The sequence below is a fragment of the Carassius gibelio genome, chromosome A12, assembly GCF_023724105.1.
Source record: "Carassius gibelio isolate Cgi1373 ecotype wild population from Czech Republic chromosome A12, carGib1.2-hapl.c, whole genome shotgun sequence".
In the NCBI taxonomy this organism is placed as follows: Eukaryota; Metazoa; Chordata; class Actinopteri; order Cypriniformes; family Cyprinidae; genus Carassius; species Carassius gibelio.
The window spans coordinates 11,828,224-11,851,747 of record NC_068382.1 but is presented as its reverse complement, the minus strand read 5'-3'; the positions used below and the strand labels follow the sequence as shown (position 1 = coordinate 11,851,747).

The following is a 23,524-nucleotide window of genomic DNA, read 5'->3' as shown; positions in this document are numbered from 1 at the left end:
GCTTCACAAAGAACCTGGGGAAATTTCCCAGAATCTATCTGACTAGTTACATGTAACTGCAGCTTGGAAAGGATGGCAAACCAGAGGTCCTGCAGATTCTTCCGTTTTCCGGCTTGTTTGCATTCTTGGACCCTTTCCAGCACTGACTGTATGATTTTAAGATTCATCTTTTCACCCTGAGGAAAATTGAGGCACTCAAACACAACTGTTAAAAAAAGGTTCAAACGTTCACTGATGCCCCAGAAGGAAACGAGATGCATCAAGAGTTGAAAACTCTTGATAATAAACAGTAACCCCTTCCACCCTCGATACCACAGCTGCCCACTGCTCCGGATGTGTATTCATGTGTATACTGTGTGTCTGCACTTGGATGGGTTAAATATAGAGCACAAATTCCAATGGGTCATTTTACTTCACTTCAGTATTTGACCAATCAGAATCAAGTATTACAGAGAGCTTATTATATAATTGCTTCTGGTCACGAATATTACGTAATACATACTTTTGTCTGAAAAAGGAGTCGTAATCCCACTCAGGCCAGGAGTGAATGCAAGAAAAGTGTACCTCCCCTGCAAAAGACCATCTGCAAAATCTTCAAAGTTTGAAAGGTGGTTTACCTGTCCATGTTTTTTGTCAAGTTTCTACTTTCCACAATACACAGCCCCATTGGCGTATAAGAACTGTCCTTGCATGACACATGCCCTGAATGAATTCTCCTGTGTACTCATTCATAAGAGGGTGCTGAGAGCATGGAGCTCTTTTACAGAACCACAGTAGGCCTATTGCTAATTTGACTGAACCCATCTCATCATTCCTTCTCCGTGTCGAACATTGTTCTTCCATTGCCTCTTGTATAAACTTCCAGATTAGCGAGGACTCTATTTGTAAGTACTCAATAATAAACTTAGACTTATTTAAATTAAAAAATATTTTTTTAATAATAATAATTATATATATGTTTTTTGAGGACCACTGACTGCCACTGTATGGACAAAAAATAAATAAAAGTAATATATTTCTCAAATGTCTTCATGTTCTACAAAAGAAAAAGTCATACAGGTTCAGAATGCCATAAGAGTGTGTGAACCATGGCAACTTTAATTATTCAATAATCATTACAATTCTGTAAAACTGATGCACTGGGTGGTTATGGATTTGGACCTTTAAAATCTACTCATTTTAAATTATATATATATACAAAAAAAAAAAAAAGTGACGAGTTAAATTACAACAATAAAGCTGCAAACGCATGATGAAAAAGTTACTTTATTATAAAAACAACAAATAATAAAATCCTTAATTAAAACAATATTGTTTGACAGACACTATGAAATTCAGAACAAAAGCGTGAAAAAAGCAGGTGCCTTAGTCCTGAGAAACCATATCCAGATTAGCAAGGTGTCTCATGGTGGGTCTACCATGTGGACAATTCCAGGGCTGTTCAATTTCGCCCATGTGCAGCACAAGTTTCTTCATTTCACTGGTGTTCAGGGCAGTGCCAACCATCACCTGTTTAAACAGACACACATTAACAAACTGTAGAAGACAACAACACAAACAAGCAAGAGCTCAATCACAGACTCTTACAGGTATTTACTTGGGTACAATTGATAAATAACAGACAGGAGGATTAGAACAGGGCTGAAAAATATTCTTGACTGGAAGAAACACCAATGGCGCTCACCGATTTGCGACATGCCCTGGACGCAAACATCTGCCTCACACGAGAAGGTCGACACATGATTCCAGGACTGTCGCTTAGCATAAAGATGAGTTCCTCAATGTCACTTGGGCCAAAGGTCCAATTCTTGCTTGTAGGTAGAGACACCAGCTTCACCCTTTCCATAACCTGAGCTGAAAAACAACACCATCCCACGTCAATCTGGAGGAAAAGGTATCATATAAGATATTAAACACTACTAGAGTAGAAAACCCACCATCCTCATCAATGAGGAAGTCAAAACCATTCTTTCTGAAGATTTCAAGGTTTTCCATGAGCACAGTTTCACTGATAGCTGGGAGGTGAAGACTTTGTGGACTGCATATTGAAAGAAAAACATAAGTTAGCTTTAAAATAAATAGGCCTACATGTTCCCTGTTTAACTTAGCTCCCGAAAGTGTGACTTACGCTATGAGTCGCTGTCCCTTTAAGACCGTATTCTTTTGTAGCATCTCAAAATTGTACTTTTCGTCCGTGGCATGCTGGTCAATTATGAAAAGGTCAGTTTTCAGTTTGGTGATAATAAAACCCAGGTTGAACTGACCAATGATTTCCATATCCTTGAACATGTCTTTACTGTAAGAAAAAGTTGAAGCTTTGTCAGTGGCATATGAACTTGAAAATGATTTTGAAACTTCAAGAGATCAATCAAAAGATCAGTGTAACCTTATTTCTTTCTTAAGCTCGTCCTCAGCACTCTGGTTTTCACCAGGGTTAATCTTTGCCCTGAACCGTCTATATTTTAGCTCTTGATCATTGTTCTCTTTCTTCTGAGCCTGCAGCCTTTGCATCCTTTTAGAAAGTTCCTGCAAAGAAAACTGCAAAAGCACTGCGTTCTTCTGTATGCTGACCGGTGAGTCAAACTGTGTAGAAGTATTCTTGTTTTTGGAGTCCACCAAACAGTTTTGTGCTAGAGGTTCAGCTTCATATCGAGCTCTTTTAGCTTCAGGACTGGAAATTCTGTCCTGGTGTTGCTCAGACTTGGTCTCTGGCACCAAAGGTTTATAACTCCAGTACTTCTCATCTACAGGTTCATGGATAGTCTCAGCTTTAACATCATTTTCATATATACAAGGGTGTAAACCTGACTCTGAATTGTTTTCCTGTAAAATCTCTGGATCATCTTCAGCTGAAATGTGGTTTGCAGCCTCAGAATCTTCAGCATCATTATTAAAGGTGCTTTTATATTTAGCTAGACAAACAGATTTTTTTATGGAGGAAACGGCAGTCAAACTTGGAGGGGACTTTAGAGGTGGCCTCATAATGTCTGTCATTTTTTTAGAGCAGCTCACAAAGGAAAACATCTTCTTTTGAGAAGGACCAGAACAGGCAGCTTTATGACTAGACTGCTTTGACCCAACTCCAGGAACCTGTTGGTTTGAAAATGCTTCTTTAAGTCGAGCTAGATTGATGGAAGTCTTCGGTGGGTCATCATCTGGAAGCGCTTCAGAGACAGAACCTATTTCCCGATCTTCTGAACCAGCACTTGTCTCGGTTGGTCTACACAAGTCTTGAATGAAGAACAACATCAACATCTGTAATAACACTTCAAGACAACATATCATATGTCTTAAAAGGTCTGATGTACTTACTTGTAAGTGCTGGAGTGATGTGATTGAGACTGATTTTATTGACACCAGTCTCAAACATAGCCATGAGTGAGCTTTTCAGAATTGCCAGCAAGAGTTTTTCCTCTTGTAGTAGGATCTGACGTTTGTCTGGAGTCACATTCACGTCGACACAGTCTAATGTGAAACAAAGAATTCAAACTTTGAATAAATGATGAGTATTAGTTAATTAAGTGCATTTAGCATTTTATTTTTTTTTGATTAAAGGGTTAGTTCACCCAAATATTAAAATCACGTCATTAATAATCACCCTCATGTTGTTCCAAACCCGTGAGACCTCTATTCATCTTCGGGACACAGTTTAAGATATTTTAGATATATTCCGAGAGCTCTCAGTCCCTCCATTGAAAGTGTATGCACGGTATACTGTCCATGTCCAGAAAAGTAATAAAAACATCATCAAAGCAGTCCATGTGACATCAGAGGGTCAGTTGGAATTTTTTGAAGCATCGAAAATAAATTGTAAAAAAAATAGCAAAAACTATTCAGCATTGTCTTCTCTTCCAGGCCTGTTGTGAGCGCGTTCACTGCAGTTAAGTGATATCCGGTTCGCGTACGAATCATTCGATGTAACCGGATCTTTTGAAACCATTTCACCAAATCGAACCGAATCGTTTGAAATGGTTCGCGTCTCCAATATGCATTAATCCAAAAATGACTTAAGCTGTTAACTTTTTTAATGTGGCTGACACTCCCTCTGAGTTCAAACAAACCAATATCCCAGAGTAATTCATTTACTCAAACAGTACACTGACTGAACTGCTGTGAAGAGAGAACTCAAGATGAACACCAAGCCGAGCCAGATAATGAACCAAACTTGGACTCGTTCACAAGTGATGGGAAGTTCGGTTCTTTTCCGGAACCGGTTCTTTCGGACAATTCGATTCAATAAACTGCTTGAAGAAAACGGTTAACCGGTTCTTTTGCGCTCGATGTAATGATGTCATTGGCGATGATTGCCTCGGGTCTCGAATCAGACGAGTCCAACAGAAACGGTTCTTGACTCCAGAACGAGTCAATCTTTAGAGACAATGCTGAATAAAGTCGTAGTCTTTGCTATTTTTGGACCAAAATGTATTTTCGATGCTTCAAAAAATTCTAACCGACCCTCTGATGTCACATGGACTACTTTGATGATGTTTTTCTTACCTTTCTGGACATGGACAGTATACCGTACACACAGCTTCAATGGAGGGACTGAGAGCTCTCAGTCTAAATCTAAAATATCTTAAACTGTGTTCGGAAGATAAACAGAGGTCTTACTGGTTTGGAACGACATGAGGGTGAGTTATTAATTACATAATTTTAATATTTGGGTGAACTAACCCAAACTTAAGTTTCTTTTGCCCACCCAGGCTCCATTTATATGATAAAATAATGCAGTGAAAATAGTAATATTGTGAAATATTATTACGATTTAACAAATGGTTTCTATTGCAATTGATTTAAAATTCCATTGGTTTCAGCAGCAATTACTGCCCAAGAAATCAGTAAATTTTTATGAATAAGTTTAGAAGAATAGATTTGATTCATAATAAATTTTTTGTAACATTGTAAATATTTTACTTACACTTTTCATCAATTAAAATCAAATGCTACAGTAGTGTGACAGTAGTGTATACTTTTATATACGATTTAATATCATTGTTGTTCTGTCAATTTTTACCTGAAGCAACAGTGATGTTTAGAGCAACAAAAGGGTATTGATGGCGATTGTACATGTGATAAACCTCATTCACAAGCTTGGATGCCTGCAAATAAAAAAAAATAAAACAATGATGTCATACTTATTAGATATAATTATATAAACACACAAAAAAGCACTCTTAAAAAGAGACCACACCTTCACTGGATCACAGGGTCTTTTATTGATAAAGAAGAACTGTCTGTCAGTAGCACTGCGTCCAACACCATGATCCGCTTGTGACACAAAGCCGTCAATGCTAGAATTTAATATCATCAATAACAATCACTTTACACAGGAATGTTCCAAGCCATAAAACTGTTTTCATTACCTTATTTACAGAAAGTGCGCAAAAAAAATTCATGTGTTAACATTGAAAAACTCACACAAAAAGGTCTTTAGGAACATCTACCTCCCCGAGACCATAATCTTCTTTAATTGATTCACCGGGAGATATTTGCTGGAAGGGAATCAAACTTTGTAGCTGTGGAAAAGTAAAAATGTGAAATACATGTTACTTTCAACAACAAGGAAAAAACAAAAGTAAATGTACTTTGTTATGATAATACAACAAAGTGTGTTCTGTTTGTTGATATTGGTGTAAGAACAGTGGTGTCAAAAGTACTGATGTCAGTACTGAAATTTTTAAAATGTGACCATACCAAAGCCATGTCTATCAGCGGTTCCCTAATATTTCTGCTCACAATAGATGGATCTGATGCAATGAAGTGATAATCATACCATTGTAGCAAATCAAAGACATTTCTGTTGAGCATGTGAACACAATGGCCAATCAGAGGTGTTTAAGAATCCTCTCAACAACGCTCAAAATGCTAGCGGGGACTGGGAACATTTTTTACATTTCAGTACCGACCTGTCTACTAACATCGCCACTTTTGACACTATGCAAGAATTTCTCTTCTTAAATGATTCACTACAAAGAATAGTTTATTCTCACCTGTTTAGGTCCAAACACAGCTCCGATGTTGTCTCTCATGCTGTTACTCCCACTGGTGCACAGTACTGTGGTGCGCTTGCCTTGTCCCGTCTGGTTGGTGCATGTTATACGCACACCAGTGGAGATGATGCAGTAGGATTGCAGGATGAAAATCATCTTGGAATATTCCTGTGGAGAAACTCTAGTTAATTTCTTTCTAAACATGGATACAACCCCCTGCACCCAAGTAAACCCCAGCAGACCTTTTTGATGTTGCGCTGGAACTCCTTGTGTCGGACAGGTAATGTGGAGAAGAGTTTCTGCAGAATGACAGTAGTGCCATGTTGGCGGGGATGCGGCACACGCTGAGTGAGATGACCATCATGGTCATACACCAGCCGAGCTCCGATCTGAGCGCTCTCATGGCAGGTCACAACACTAAGATCACTGTGCTCATAAGAAAAAACTGTGTATATTAAGAAATAACTACTGGATAGAGAGATCAATAAAAACAAGATAACTGTGATATCATCACTACACTATAATCATCACACTCATCATATTGTAAGAAATACGAGGATAAATCCAAAGTAAAGTGTTACCTAAGAGCACAAAGTGAGCTCAGAGCTTCTCCACGGAACCCAAACGTCTCCACGTGTATCAGGTCGGAAAAATCTCTTAGTTTAGAGGTGTGGTGTTTTAAAGCTGTGGAAGTTGAAAGGACACAAATAAGTTACTACTTGTCAAAAATTAGAAATCATTTAGATAGTTTAATGTTTTTAAAAGAAGACTCTCATGCTCACCTGAAAATTTTTATAAAATTTTATTTAAAAAAAAACAGCCTTGGTCAGCATTAGAGATATCTTTCAAAAACCTTCACAAATATATATTTATTGCAAACTTTTGATCAGAAGTGTAGGCATGCTACAGTCTTTTATCTCTAATGTTCACAAGACAACTTACTTAGTCCCTCAAAGTTTTGCTCCTCAACACCTTTTCCATTGTCGGTAACCTCCACTAACTCTATTCCGCTGTCTTTTAGCTTGACATCTGTATGAAAACAGAACACTTGACCAAATGTAGCATGAGCTCAAATGCAATGTTTCCTCATGCTCTCATCCCCTGAGCTCACCGACATTAGTGGCACCAGCATCAATGCTGTTCTCCACCAGCTCCTTCACAGCTGTGGCCAGAGTCAGCACCACCTGTCCAGAGCAGATCTGATGCACAGACTGTTTGTCTATTGCCTTAATGGCTCCTGCAGAACTTGTGCTAGGAATTAAAACAAAGAACACTAGAGTAAACAGTATGTCCAGAGTAGCAGATTATCTCTATCACTAGCCTATTATTTCTCGTTGTTCTAATGTAGCAAACTTCTAAAAAGAATATGCAAAGCGATAAACACTTACCTTGAGTCTGACATTTTTTCTGTGGCAATATATATTGTATAAGTCACAGAATCTTAACTTAAGAGTTGCATTGTAGGTATTTTGATAGCTTTTGCTCCCTGCGGTATCCAGGTCAAACAAGCAGCGGGAATGTAATGTGTTTACATTGCTTAGTGTGAAAACCAAATGCTTCGACAAGGAAGTGGTTCTGATGAACTATAATGGAACACACTTTAGTATTTCATATGCAATAAACATGCGCATAACTGAATAGCTCTCTGTAGACGTTTCCCGCGGTGTGACGCACAACGTCAGGTCACCACATGTTGCGTAGCACGTGATCAACTGTGTACACTGTGTTTAGGATTTCCGTTTTAATGGGTTTTATTTTTTATTGTTTCTTATTGATCGGTTACATTTTATTGACGTATCAGATTGTGATGCATTGTAATAAAACTAAAGTACCTTTTTTATTGTGCTATTTTAAAACGTTTCATCATCCTCCGCGTGGTTGCCTGAGTAGGGACCGTGTAAAAACTTAAGTTCTAGTATTGGCCGAAACTGACACTGACACAGCAACATTAAGGTTATTTTCTTGTAACTTGTGTTGTTCGTGGAGATAAAAGTATGTAGAAACTACATAAAAATCCATAAAATTATTATTCGGTTAATATTTAGATGCATAGTATCATAGTTCATCACGTCATTACATTGTAATAGGTGGTAGTTTAGAGATACTCCCTGACTGTTGTCCGTAGAATCAATGTAGGGAACTGTCGGTTTGCGGTGGTATTTTTATTTTGCTAGATTTAAAACGTGTAAGGGGGTTTGCCAAATAAAAGGGGCTAGGTTTTTTTTTTTTTACTTTGGCCCTTCTGAATGGAGTTACGGAATGGGATGAACAGAAGTTTCTTTTAGCAAAACGTCATGTTTCACACAACAGAGAGACTAATGGCTGAAGAAAGTTCGAGTAGCAGTGTAGTTTCTACTGTTAACAGTCATAGCTTTCGTATCCGACGGGACCTTTCCACTCAGGACAGAGGATCAAGAGGAGCAATATTCAGCCTGACAGATACCGAGGATGACGTCCAGTTTGATAGTGAGTCCACTGCAATATAAAGTGCGGCCCCTTTCAGTCCTGACTAGTCATGGTTAGAGTTTGGGCTTATAAGCCAAGCATTAAGGTTATTTTCTCTCTTTAGATTTTAATGGTTTTAAATATTAAATGCATGATCTGTCAAGGTATTATGTCCAAAAAACTTAATTGATTTAATGCATTTTTAAGATGTCCCTCCTCTGTAATATATAGTCTGTGTTACTTCTTGGTGTGGGGAGGGGTAACTTGGAAATGTTTCAGGCTGATAAGTTAGACCTTACCCACCCCTACTGTACACTCAAGATGCAGCATTGGTGTATTTATATTTGCTTAGATGTTAAGAGAATACCGTAAATTCTTTGGTGTCTAAATGGATTTAGGGGGAAATTACATTATTGCTTTAATTGCTAAGATTATTGATGAAGGTATGAAATCTTGAATTCAAGTTTTTGAATACTTTTTAGATTCAGTTTGCTTAGCTTTCACTTATTTTGTGTATTTGATATTCGGACATAGTCAAACATATAGTAATCAATCTTTTAATTTGTTATATTATTGTAGCCTCAGACTCGGACAATAACTGTGAAGTGTTGCTGGCGGGGAGACAGTTTCCATCGATCCAGGAATTTGCCTCTGCCATTCCCAACCAACTGCTGCTGGGATCTCTACTGGAACACTTGTGCTTTGTTTATGAGAGTGATCCTACACGCTCACGCATGCTGTTTAAGGGTAGGTTGATACTGCCTTTTAAATGGTCTTCTTTTGTTTATTTTTTTAAATTTTCTGGTATTTGTCTTAAACTTTGTTTTCTTAAATGCCTCTGCTGTTTCAGTGATAGGACAGCATTTAGCAGCCATGAACCTCCTGTCACCACTGGCTATCAGTGATGAGTTTAGTTCGGTCCGACTACAGCATAACCGGGCATTCACAGAGCTCCTGCACGCAACCAGCTCATCGCTCTTCCCCCAGGTAATCCATCATAATTCATCATCAATTTCATTTTTTAAATGACTTCTATCCAGCTGTTGCTTTCATGAACAAAAACAAAAAAACAGTTCATCTTTTTGATTCTACAGGAACATAGATACTTGAGTACAGAAGGCCAGAGCCTAAGGTGAAAACTTTTACACTTGTAGCAACTCCACTTACACTGCTTGATAATGTACACTACTGTTCAAATGCTTGGGGTCAAATAGAAACTGATAATTTAAATGTTTTTTAAAGAATCTCTTATAGTCACAAAGGCTGTATTTATTTGTATATAAATATGTTTTAAAATGTAATCGTTACCTGTGTAGGCAAAGCTGCATTTTCAGCTCCATTACTCTAGTCTTCGAAGTCACATGATGCTTTAGAAATCATTCTAGTATGCTATTTGGTGTTCAATGAATATTTCTTAATATTATCAATGTTTAAAAAAACTGTGCTGCTGCTGCTTAATGTTTTGGTGTAAATTTGGATTCTTTGATGAATAGAAAGTTCAAAAGAACAGCATTTATTTAAAATAGATGAATCTTTTGTAACATCATACATTTCTTCTGTGTCACTTTTGATCAACTCAATGCAACTTAATCCTTGCTGAAGAAAAATGTCTTACTGATCTGAAACCTTTGAATGGTAGTGTACAGTACTTTTAATTTAATATAACTGAGATATGCTTATCTGTCATAGATCCAAAGATGGTCTTTTCCAAGCACACACATCCCGCTACCTTAGTGAATTTGACGAAATTGCAACACTGGGGAAAGGATCCTATGGTAAAGTGTTTAAGGTAAGGAGATTTTCTGATCATATTGAACTCTTAAATAGAGTGAACAGATGACTTGAAAGGTGCTTACTAAAAACAATAATAATGTTTTAGGTCACAAACAAGCTTGATGGTCAGGAATATGCAGTGAAAAAAATCCTCATCAAGAAAGTAACAAGAAACGACTGTATGAAGGTAAAGTATGTCACAGATTCAGTTAGTATAGTGGTAATTTACCCCCCAAATCTATATGATTTAGAGATAGTATACCTTATTAGGGCCCGAGCACCGATGGTGTGAGGACCCTCTTGGAATTGCTCCGTTTATTATTAGGGCCCGAGCACCGATGGTGTGAGGACCCTCTTGGAATTGCTCCGTTTATTATTATTATTATTATTAGGGCTCAAGCCCAAAGGGCGAGAGGCCTATTGTTTTCCTTAGGATTATTTTTTATTATTATTATTATTATTATTATTATTATTATTATTATTATTATTATTTTTTTCCAACGTCTCGGGGGCTTTTGGGGCCCTTAACGTGCTTAAAAAGTCTTGAAAATTGGCACACAGATTGGAACCTGCGGCCATTAGGGCCGGGCAGAGACTGATACACGGGCGTGGCACAGGGGCTCTACAGCGCCCCCTGGAATATGGAGGGCCATATATCATACATTCTTGCTCGTAGACGAATGAAACTCGGTACACATATAAATCTCATCAATCCAAACAACTTTTGTATTGCATATCATAGGCTCCGCCCAACAGGAAGTTGGCTATTTAGGGTTTAGTATTCAAATTTTTCGTCAAAGTTGTGGGGGCTTTTGGGGTCCTTAACATACTCAAAAACTCTTGAAAATTTGCGCACACTTTGGAATCTGTGGCCTTTAGGAGCCTGCAGAGGCTGGGACCCGGGCGTGGCACAGGGGCTCTACGGCGCCCCCTGGAACACAGTCAGAAATGTTGATGTATAGCTCACACATACTTGCACATATTCATATGAAACTCAGTACACATATAGATCTCATCGTGCCGAACAACTTTCGTATTGCATGTCATAGGCTCCACCCAACAGGAAGTCAGCTATTTAGAGTTATGTAAAAAGCGCATGCTCTGGAATTTGAAATACTTGTCATAGGTTTTTTTCTCGATTGCCGCCAAACTTGGTCAACATGATCTCAAGACATTGGGGATGAAAAATTGCCAGGGGATTTTTGATATCTCGAACGGTTTGCTCGTGGCGAGGCGTTGAAATTATGGCGAGAAATGAGAAACAGGAAGTGTCTAATACCGTCCACATACATTTCCTGATTTTAATCAAACTTCATCAGATTATTCGTTGTATGATGTCGATCGCATATATGTGACTATTAGGAGTCAAAGTTATAGCGCCACCAACTGGCAGAAGGAAGTGTGTCATTTTCAAAATGATTTTAATTCAGCATCTTATTATTACTCGATTTGCTTCAAACTTCATCAGAATAATGTTAAAACACAGCCGATATAAATCTGCAAGGGGGATATTGATATCTAAAAAATTGTTGGCGTGGCAACATGTCAAACTGGAATACTTCTCAGGTGATTTTGAGGCAAATAACATACTTAGAATTTCACAAAACTCTGAACACACATCAGTATTTCTGATAGGAACTTAAATTGTGAATGGATTTTGGATAGCTTGAATGGTTTTGCCGTGGTGATTTTTTTAAATGACCTTACAAAGGGAATCATTATTGTATTTTTAAATTGCAGCTTCCAAACACGTCAAAGAATTTTTTCATACAGATGAAAAAGTCATTCTGAGGAAATATGCATAGTTTAACGACTTTACAACACTGTATGGATAACAGAAAATTAAAAAACTGTCAGACATCTCATCTCACTCTGTCCATCTGTTTGAGTATATGTGCTTCAGACTTCCATTGTCTGAGAGAAATTGCGCCCCTACAGGTTCAATTCCCGAACTTTTACTTTCACTTTTAAATCGGTTAAAAATACAAATAAATACTTAGATTTAATTCACACTGACAAGCTAAACCAACATATCTGATTATTACCGGTTCAGGGCTCATGGATAAATTATTTCTGGCCAGAGATACGTGAGAAATAGGAGAGATGAATCACCGCTGTGATCACGAGCGTCTGGAGTAAAGAGCTCAGAAAAAACTAATTTATTCCTGTTTTATAGCTTTTAAAAATAAATTATTACAGCGATATCACACAATCAACCAATTAGAACACACCAAGAGCTAAATTAAGATGTTTTTGAACTGTTTGTGTGAAAATGAAATATTTGTGGCTGCCTATCTGAAATCACGCCTCCGATCAGCGCGTACAGTGTCCAGCTCAAAACAAACGAATTTATTCTTGTTTAAGAGCTTTTTTAAATAAAATATTACCACAAATGCACACAATAAACCCATTGTAACACAACAAGAGCTAAATGCAGGTGTTTGTGACCTGTTTAAGTGTGCAAGACTGTTTGAAAGCGCGACTGGCAGAATAACATATATCTCTCGAGCTGCAGGATTCTGTCTTTCGTCGTACGAACGAACACATAACGGACAAGATTATTTCAAAACACATAATAGCTTGGCGAATATAAACGAAAACAGCCACGTGAACATAAACTGGATCTACTGGATTTGAATATTAAAGTGACCACATTTACCACTTGCTGCTGTCTTCAATTTTAATCTATATAAAAAAGGAAACTCATTCGACTTGGCTGCTTTTTTAATGTGTGCGTATTTATTTATTTACCTTTTTATACATTTTGTATAATTTCATAGTTTGTGTATTACAATTATGAAAACAAAAATAAATTTAGCCACTCACATAGAAATAGCTTAGGCCTTAACCTTTTTCTGTCAGTTTTAGGGATTTTTAAAAATCCTAAAAAAAACTTATTTGTGCTGCAAATAATAATTTCAAACTCATTTGATACTGACCTATGACATCCTGTGACATTATATTTATTTGAATTTACATAATCTCATAGATGTAACAGTAAATCTGTTCAGCTCACAGATCAATACTAAGCTGTAATGCAAGCAGAACTTTCACAAATGCTTATGAGTCATTTAAGGATTTGATAACACTGTAAAATAATGTCTAATTTGTTAACATTAGCAAATTCATTGATAACACTTTATAATAACTGCACTCATTAGTAAATAGTCAGTTCATGCTTTATAAAGCCTTGTCCCAATATTAATAGTCAGTAGTAAGCAGTTTATAAATACAGCTATAAATAGCTTGTCCTTGGTTTATAAGCACATTTATTAAAAAGGAGAGTAAAGGGTCAGTTATCTTCCTATGAAAAATAAAAGATAAAAATAAACAAACAACAACAACACAGATTGATACAGAACTCAGAAATTTTATTGTGGATTTATGATAAAATCAGCCTGTAAATGAATTCATACTCCTCCTCATACTACTCCATACTCCTTTTTCAACATGATGCCAATATACTGAGATGTTAAATTGTGAATGGGTTTAGGATAGCTTAAATGGTGTTGCCATAGAGATTTATTAAAGTAACATAAAAAATACAATAGTTATTTTACTATATCTTTAAAATTTTTCATTCTAACTCTTCATAATTTTTTATATAAGTAGAAGTCCTCATTTGAAGGAAGCACAGTAAGTTTCATAGCTTTATCATTTTCAAGATCCAGCATAAAATTAAAACTATCATAACTTATAAATCAAGCTTGCAATTCTTAGTACCTATAATGGCCACCAGAGGGAGCTATAGGATTACTTTTAAATAATTATTGGAGAAACGAGTATGATTTAAATAATTTATAGAAATCTTTCAAATAAAATAATATGTATTTTAGGAATTTTACTGATAAAATGACGCTCACTTAATTAGAATAACAAGCTGAAGTATTGTGAACTGTATATTAAGAATAATTCTTAATAGGCTTTATGGACAGATACGTTTTGAGTGACTCTTGAAGGTTCAGCACCACATCCTCTTTTACCACTGTTTAAAGAATTAATCTCACAGAACAGGTGTGAATGAATTTTGGATAGCTTGAATGGTTTTGTCGTGGTGATTTTTTGAAATAATAGTAAAAAAGGAACCAGTAAAAAAAAGTGCAGCTTCTAAACACTTCAAAAAAATGTACACATAGAAGACAAGTCATTCTGAGGAAATATGCATAGTTTCATGACTATACAACATTATATGGATGACAGAAAATTAAAAAACATACATCTGATGTCACTCTGTCCCTCTGTCACTGTGTGTGTGTGTTTGTGTGTGTTTTAAGTGAATTAGGTGTGAAACTATCAGTGAGCATTTAGTCTCCAGCGCCAACATTTTACAGAACTGCCACTTTCCTGGAGGCTCAGAATTACAATGTGTCAGGTTCTGAGAGATCTAAGATTCCAAAAAAATATTTAATTAGAATACCATGAAGTATTGTGAAATACTATATATTAAGACTTTATATATAGGCTTAATGAACAGATTAGAGTGACTCGTGAAGGAACAGCACCACCTCCTCTTGTCCGATGGTTTGAGGAATATATCTTCCAGAATCCGGGATTAAGATTTAGGAGCTCATTTTTATTCCACCTCCTTTCCTGAAAGTCTGTCTTGCAGAATTGACTAAAAATTAATCTTCACATTAATTCCTAATTCTTTTGCAATTCTTTTGTCAGTTCTTCTTGACCTGTTTTTCTCTTCCAGCTTTCCTGGACTATTGTATAGCACTCATAAATGATCAGTGTTGTGGGTAACGCGTTACAAAGTAACGCGTTAGAGTACTCTAATTACTTTTTTCCTGAAATTTGTAACTTAACGCGTTAGTTTCGTGCGTAAGTAATCAGTAACTTCGTTATTTTTTTTTAAAAAGTAATCCGTTATTTTAAGTAAAGGAAAATCCCGACTGCAGCCTGCTTTTTGTCAGACAGTAGTCCTAGGTCTACTGTGCCACCTGCGGATGTATCAGCGGAGCCGAAGCTCTGTGATCGTAAAGTCAATGGCTGTGATGCGTCTGTGCCCTGCGCCTGACCCTGTGTGTGTGTGTGTGTGTTTTTTTTTCCGAACTCCCGTCTAGATGGCAGAGAGGGCAGCGTTTGGTTTATGGAAGTACGCACATTATTTTCAATTTGTCAACGAAAAAGAAAAGAACATAACGGTAAAATGCACACTCTGCTTTGGTGAAAAGCTTCTGTCGACCGCCAAAAATTCTACCTCAAATTTAACGCTAGGTTTTAATCACTACTTTGAAGAGTAAATGTAAGAGGACTGTGTTAAAGCGAATTTAGGCTTGTGACTGTGAGTGACACTTTAATAATAATTAGTTCGGCTATTAAGCAATTTGTCATTTGCCTGTGTGGCAGTGAAGGATTTAATTCGGTTTGTTATAATTTTTGTTTGACAGGCAGCTGTTAATTTCTGTTAGATCATTGGCTGGCTGGTTGTTCATCATTTTTAAATGAATTTAAATCTGCAAGCCTGTTTAAGGTTGTGTTTACAAGTAAGCATACTTGTACTTTGATAACTGCATTATTTAAAGTTAAAGAAAAATCAGGAGTTATCTTGTGGTGCTCATAATATAAAGTAGCTACCCAGGCTGGGTAGGTGCGAATTTTGATTAATAATATGTTCTGTGATAATAAATAAATAAAACGCCATGTGGAATAGCCGATTGCTGACTGTCTTTCCTGTTATTGTTATCCTGCAGTGTTAATTTAGTCGGATGACTGACGTTATTCATTGTCGGGAGTCACGACTTCTAGGTGCATTTAAAGGGGCCGGGGGCTGTGTCTGTCATGTGTGAGCCGCTGCGAACTGCTTTTAATTTTTGGTAACGCATGAGTACTCTAACGCATTACTTTTATGAATAGGTAACGCTGTATCATAACTGATTACTTTTAATTGATGGTAACGTTGTAACCTAACTAACTACTTTCCAAAGTAACTATACCCAACACTGTAAATGATTAAATAAAAAATAATGGTAGTTATTAAGATTGATATGGTTTGGAATTGGTAAAATGTTCTTGGAAAAAAATCACAATAAAACAATGTTTTAATGTTTACGTTTGGAATATTAACTGACATGAATGAATGTTATATAAATATTGTTCATGTTAACATAATGTCTATAAATGGAATCTTATTGTAAAGTGTTACTAAAGTTATATATATATATATATATATATATATATATATATATATATATATATATATATATTGTTCTGTGAATGTGATTTTAAAGTCTAGATAATTCGGATTAACCCTTTAACTGCCATATCCTTTAAAACCTCACTGCCAGAGGGATATTGTGAATGCATGTGCCCGCTGGGCACAGTTTACCTGATGCCACCGGCGATGGCATTGGTGGCTTGAGCCCGCCATCGCTGCTTGCAGCTATATTTATTATTATTATTCTTCTTCTCTAAGATGAATCGCATTTTTGAGGGCCTAAACATGCTCGAAAAGTCATGAAACTTTGCACACACCTCAGAACTGGCGAAAATTTACGTCTGATATGGGTTTCAGAAGTGGGTGTGCCAAAATGGCTCAACAGCGCCACCTATACACGTTCAACGGTGTGCGCCTCGAGCTACGTTTCATGTACATGTATGAAAATCGGTATACACATGTAACTCTCCAATACCTACAAAAAAGTCTCTTGGAGCAAAATCCGAAACCCAACAGGAAGTCGGTTATTTCTAATATTATGAGCAAATTTTGTGTCATTTTTGTCATTTCCATGCTTTGTATTTTAACGAACTCCTCCTAGAGATTAATTCAGATCAACACCAAATTTGGTATGCCTAATCTAAAGGCCTTTGCGATGTTAAATTGCGAAGCTTTTGAGTTTTCGTTGAAGGGCCTGTGTGTGGCGGCCTGGCGAATTTCGATGATTCGCCATGAAACAGGAAGTTGCTATAACTCAGACATACAATGACCAATCTGCCCCAAACTTCACATGTTGGATGAGACTCCTGTCCTGAACAGTTTGACACGACCATATTCAGTTATAGTCATAGCGCCACCTATTGGCAACAGGAAGTGACATATTTTACGCTGCGACAAACTACTCCTAGAAATTTTTGACATCAATGTCTTTTTTGTCGTCAGTCTAATCTAAAGGCCTGTACGATGTTAAATTGAGAAGATCTTGAGTTTTCGTTAAAGGGCGTGTCCATGGCGCCATGTCAAAGTTCGATGTCTCGCCATGGGAGTAGAAGTTGCTGTAACTCAGTCATAAAATATCGGATCTTGCCCAAACTTCAAACGTTTGATAAGAGTCCTGGCCTGAACACATCTGAAGGCCAAAATTCCATCAGGTGTGGCAAAATGGCTCGATAGCGCCACCTACACATTTTCAATGGAGTGCGCCTCGAGCTACATGTCATATACATGTACGAAAATCGGTAAACATATGTAACACACCAATAGCTACAAAAAAGTCTCTTGGTACAAAATCCGAATCCCAACAGGAAGTCGGTTATTTTTAATTTTCCCTGCAAAATTGGTGTTGTTTTTGTCATTTTCAGGGGTTGTATTTTAACGAACTCCTCCTAGAGATTTATTCAGATCAACACCAAACTTGGTCAGTGTAATCTAAAGCCCTTTGCCATTTTAAATTGCGAAGGAATTGAGGTTTCGTTAAAGGGCGTGTCCATGGCGGCCTGACAAATTTCGATGATTCGCCGTGAAAAATGATGGTGCTATAACTCACACATACAATGTCCAATCCGCCCCAAACTTCACATTTTTGTTAAGACTCTTCACCTGAACAGATCTACATGCCAATATTCAGTTATAGTCATAGCGCCACCTATTGGCAACTGGAAGTGACATATTTTACACTGTGACAAACTACTCCTAGAAATTTTATGACATCAATGTATTTTTTGTGGTCAGTCTAATCTAAAGACCTGTGTGATGTTTAGATGTGAAGATCTTGAATTTTTGTTAAAAGGCATGTCCATGTCGCCATGACGAAGTTCGATGTCTCGCCATGGGAATAAAAGATGTTATAACTCAGGCATAAAATGTCCGATCTTGCCCAAACTTCACATGTGTGATAAGGGTCCTGGCTTGAACACATCTGAAGGCCAATATTCCATTATAACGATAGCGCCACCTGCTGGCAACAGGAAGATTGGCACACATATGGAATAAACTTTGATATATTGCACTTATATTTATGAGTTTAAATGCATATTTCTCAACGTTCACCTTTTTACTAAAGCCACACGATGGCGGTGAGCCCGGGTGCGAGGGCCCGTTCATCGCTGCTTGCAGCTTTAATTAGGGCCCGAGCACCGATGGTGTGAGGACCCTATTGTATCTGCTCTGTTTATTATTATTAGGGCTCAAGCCTGGAGGGCGAGAGCCCTATTGTTTTCCTTAGGATTATTTTTTATTATTATTATTATTTTTTTCCAACGTCTCGGGGGCTTTTGGGGTCCTTAACATGCTCGAAAACTCTTGAAAATTGGCACACACCTTGGAACCTGCGGCCATTAGGGCCGGGCAGAGACAGATACACGGGCGTGGCACAGGGGCTCTACAGCGCCCCCTGGAATACTGAGGGCCATATATCATACATACTTGCACGTAGACACATGAAACTCGGTACACTTATAAATCTCATCAAACCAAACAACTTTCGTACTGCATGTCATAGGCTCCGCCCAACAGGAAGTTGGTTATTTAGGGTTTAGTATTCATATTTTACGTCAAAGTTGTGGGGGCTTTTGGGGTCCTTAACATACTCAAAAACTCTTGAAAATTTGCGCACACTTTGGAATCTGTGGCGTTTAGGAGCCTGCAGAGGCTGGGACCCGGGCGTGGCACAGGGGCTCTACGGCGCCCCCTGGATCACAGTCAGAAATGTTGATGTATAGCTCACACATACTCAAACATATGCATATGAAACTCAGTACACATATAGATCTCATCGTGCCGAATAACTTTCGTATTGCATGTCATAGGCTCCGCCCAACAGGAAGTCAGCTATTTAGAGTTATGTAAAAAGCGCAAGCTCTGGAATTTGAAATACTTGTCATAGGTTTTTTTGCCGATTGCCACCAAATTTGGTCAACATGATCTCAAGACATTGAGGATGAAAAATTGCCAGGGGATTTTTGATATCTCAAACGGTTTGCTCGTGGCGAGGTGTTGAAATTATGGCGAGAAATGAGAAACAGGAAGTGTCTAATACCATCCACATACATATCCTGATTTTAATCAAACTTCTTCAGATTATTCTTTGTATGATGTCGATCGCATATATGTGACTATTAGGAGTGAAAGTTATAGCGCCACCAACTGGCAGCAGGAAGTGTGTCATTTTCAAAATGCTTTGAATTCAGCATCTTATTATTACTCGATTTGCTTCAAACTTCATCAGAATAATGTTAAAACACAGCCGATATAAATCTGCTGGGGGGATATTGATATCTAAAAATATTGTTGCCGTGGCAACATGTTAAACTGGAATACTTCTCAGGTGATTTTGAGGCATATAACATGCTTAGAATTTCATTAAACTCAGAACACATATCAGTATTTATGATAACTAGACACTGGCAAAAGTTCATAAGAGGGCGTGGAAGAGGCACTCTATAGCGCCACCTTTTGTCAAAAGTGGGGGGGTTAGTTTTAGCTACAGACACCAAACTCGGTACAAAAATTGTTCTCATCAAGACGGACAACTTTCTAATTCACAGTCATCAGCTACGATCAACAGGAAGTCAGCTATTTTGATTTGAATGTGGATTTTTTTTTAACATTTAGCTGTGAATTAATGCATACTGCTCAGAGGAGAGTAACTCTATACACACCAAACTTTGTCTACATGATGCCAAAACATTTTAAACAACTTAAATTGCCAATAGATTTTGGATAGCTTGAACGGTTTTGTCTCTGTGATTTTTTTTAAATGACATTAAAAATGGAATTATTAATTTTCCTGCATTTTTAAATTCCAAACACTTCAAAACCTTTTTTCATACAGACAAAAAGTCATTCTGAGTAAATATGGATAGTTTCACGACTTTACAACACTGTATGGATAACAGAAAATTAAAAAACTGTCATACATCTCATCTCACTTCTGTCCCTCTGTTTGAGTATATGTGCTTAGACTTCCATTGTCTGAGAGAAATTGCGCCCCTACAGGTGCAATTACCGGAGTTTTAGTTTCTCTTTTAAATCGGTTAAAATACAAATAAATACTTAGATTTAATTCACACTGACAAGCTAAACCAACATATATGATTATTACCGGGTCAGGGCTCATTAATAATTGATGTGTGGTCAGTGATACGTGAGAAACAGGAGAGATTAATCACCGCTCTGAGCAGGAGCGTGTGGAATGACGAGCTCAGAAAAAAAGTTTATTCTTGTTTCATAGCTATTAAGAATAAAGTATTGCAGCGATATCACACAATTCACCAATTAGAACACAACAAGAGCTAAATTAAGATGTTTTTGAACTGTTTGTGTGAAAATTAAATATTTGTGGCTGCCTATCTGAAATCACCGCTCCGATCAGCGCGCACAGTGTCACAAGTTCAACACGAACGAATTTATTCTTGTTTAAGAGCTTTTTAAAATAAAATATTGCCATAAATGCACACAATACACACATTATAACACAACAAGAGCTAAATACAGGTGTTTGTGACCCGTTTAAGTGTGCGAGACTATTTGAAAGCGCGACTGGCAGAATAACATATCTCTCGAGCTGCAGGATTCTGCCTTTCGTCGTACGAACGAACACATACCGGACAAGATTATTTCAAAATACATAATAGCTTGGCGACTATAAACGAAAACAGCAACGTGAACATAAACTGTTGAGAAATAAATCTGAAGTGGATCTACTGGATTTGAATATTAAGTGACCGCATATACCAGCTGCTTCTGTCTTCAATTTTAATCTATATATAAAAGGAGACTCATTTGTCTTGGCTGCTTTTTTAATGTAGCGTATTTATTTATTTACTTTTTTATACATTTTGTATAATTTCATAGCTTATGTATTACAATTATAAAAACAAAAATAAATTTAGCCACTCACATCTTAGGCCTTATCCTTTTCTGACAGTTTTAGGGATTTTTTAAAATCCTAAAAAACCTTATTTGTGCTGCAAAAAGAATTTTCAAATAAGTATTAATATACTGTAATTTTTTGTTGTTGTTGTTGTTGTCATTATAAAAACAGACCTAAGCCATTAAATAGCCTTTAAAATGACTTAAAATGCATTATATATAAAAAAAACAATGAATATAATAATTTGTTTAATAAAAACACTGTTAAAATACATAATGTAGGCAAATACAAAATAAACAATTTATGTACATGTTATTACAAATGTCTGCATACGGAACCAAATGCCATGTGATTGCTGCTGTTACACTTAACAGGACAATCAAATCCTGGATTAGACTATGACTGAACATTTATTTCAAATATTCACTTAATCTTTTACTTTTGGCCACCTTTTTGCCATAGATGACACAGTCTCTATAATTTCTTCAACAAAAAACGTGCATATCACAACCCTTACAAAAATAAACCATGGTTTTATCATAGTAAAACTGCTTAATTTCATTTTCCATGATTTCTGAATGCTTGAGACTGTAAAATAAATTAGAGTTATAATAAAGTTATAGCCACAGGTAAATGTTGAGAGCTACAATTGTAAATTGTAAATAATACAATTTATTCATTAAATTTTTTATTTGATTAAAGTTCTATTTTCACCCCTATAGTAGGTGTTTTTTTTCCATTATCATATTTGAGGAAGGGGGACACAACAATACAATCCTGCTTAGGGCTCCCATTTGGCCAGCAGTGGCCCTGCATGCATGTTCTGTAAGGCTGCAGTGATATGTATTTTGAAGAGTGCTGTACAAATAAATATGAAAATTAATATTTGCGTATATATAGACTACACTGAACCAGCAATGCATATGAATTGTCCTTTAAATACCTACCCGGAATTTTTGGCACTAAAACAAGATAAGTATGTTAAGTGACACTGTTTGTCTTGTTTCACTTTAACCAAACATAAGACTGATGTCATCCATTGTACGAAGGAATGATCCTAACCTTTCCGCTAAGGAGCTAATTTCATCCAGATTGTGATATGCATTTAACGCCATCTCTTGTGTAGCCTACAGGCACGTAGCATCAATGAGAGTTGCTTTGAGCCGTTCGGATGACTACTTTTATTGTTCTTTGTAAGGTTGCATGTTAGTTATATTTAAAAGGTAATGCCAATCACGTTTTATTATTTATTATTTATTTATTTTATAGTCTATAGCAAACAATAACAACACTGCAGGGAGTTGAACCCCATCCTGGTGGTTAACCAGGAGTACCAATACCAGTGCTTTTTTGTTATTATTAGACTATATGGAAAATTACATAGTCTATGAAGAATATTATGGTATTTGTGTAGTATTATACATGTACAATCTAATGTACCTAAACTAATAACACTGTCATTAATTATGCACTGATTATTAAAGGGATGATTAGGTCTCTCTCTCTCTCTCTCTGCCAGACAGCCCCTCCCTACAGTCCACACACACTGTCACAGTCACCAACCCCCTCACACTCCCCCTCCCTCTCCCCCTCCCTTCCCTCACACAGACAGGGTGGCCAGAGTGAGATCATGTCAGTTGAGAAGTCTGACAGTTTTTTAATTTTCTTTTATCCATACAGTGTTGTAAAGTCGTGAAACTATGCATATTTCCTCAGAATGATTTGATCTTTGTATAAAAAAATGCTTTGAAGTGTTTGGAAGCTGCAATTTAAACATACAAGACAATTAATGTTTCCCTTTTTACTGTCATTTCAAAAATTCACCACGACAAAACCGTTCAAGCTAACCAAAATCCGTTCGCAATTTAAGTTCCTCAATGGTTTTTCTTCATGTAGACAAAGTTTGGTGTGTATAGTGTACTTCCCCTGTGAGGAGTATGCATTAATTCACAACTGTAAAATCTCAAAAATACACATTCAAATCAAAATAGCCGACTTCCTGTTGATCGTAGCTTATGACTGTGAATTAGAAAGTTGTCCGTCTTGATTAGAACAATTTATGTACCAAGTTTTGTGTCTGTAGCTAAAACTAACCCCCCCACTTTTGACAAAAGGTGGCGCTATAGCGTGCCTCCTTCACGCCCTTTTAAAAGCTTTTGCCGTTGTCTAGCTATCAATAATACCGATATGTATTTTGAGTTTCATGTAAGTCTGAGCTTGTTGTCTGCCTCAAACTCACCATAACAGAACATTCAAGTTTGACACGTTGCCATGGCAACGCCA

General features: G+C 37.0%; 2 protein-coding genes across 4 annotated transcripts in view; one reads left to right on the top strand and one right to left on the bottom strand.

Annotated features, from left to right (window-relative positions):
- Positions 1-1,248: 1,248 nt before the first annotated feature.
- Positions 1,249-7,694, bottom strand: pms2 (PMS1 homolog 2, mismatch repair system component). Its single transcript, XM_052611128.1, has 15 exons — positions 7,379-7,694; positions 7,102-7,241; positions 6,933-7,019; positions 6,572-6,674; positions 6,233-6,416; positions 5,991-6,158; positions 5,419-5,516; positions 5,192-5,291; positions 5,015-5,099; positions 3,313-3,465; positions 2,387-3,230; positions 2,129-2,296; positions 1,938-2,038; positions 1,685-1,854; positions 1,249-1,509 (listed from the first exon to the last, which is right to left on the bottom strand). The coding sequence occupies exons 1-15, from the start codon at positions 7,390-7,392 to the stop codon at positions 1,366-1,368; spliced, it is 2,559 nt and encodes an 852-aa protein (XP_052467088.1). The 5' UTR covers positions 7,393-7,694; the 3' UTR covers positions 1,249-1,365.
- Positions 7,695-8,094: 400 nt separating this feature from the next.
- LOC128025110 (eukaryotic translation initiation factor 2-alpha kinase 1-like) overlaps positions 8,095-23,524 on the top strand; it is a 30,574-nt gene continuing 15,144 nt past the window's right edge. The window contains exons 1-6 of one of the 3 annotated variants that reach the window (XM_052611129.1): positions 8,095-8,456; positions 9,015-9,182; positions 9,286-9,422; positions 9,530-9,567; positions 10,125-10,224; positions 10,315-10,395. In XM_052611129.1, the coding sequence (XP_052467089.1) occupies positions 8,285-8,456; positions 9,015-9,182; positions 9,286-9,422; positions 9,530-9,567; positions 10,125-10,224; positions 10,315-10,395 (696 nt within the window). In that variant the 5' untranslated portion in view covers positions 8,095-8,284. Of the gene's footprint in view, positions 8,478-8,743; positions 8,879-9,014; positions 9,183-9,285; positions 9,423-9,529; positions 9,568-10,124; positions 10,225-10,314; positions 10,396-23,524 lie in introns of those variants that run through there. The other 2 variants (XM_052611131.1, XM_052611130.1) reach the window with 2 other exon arrangements.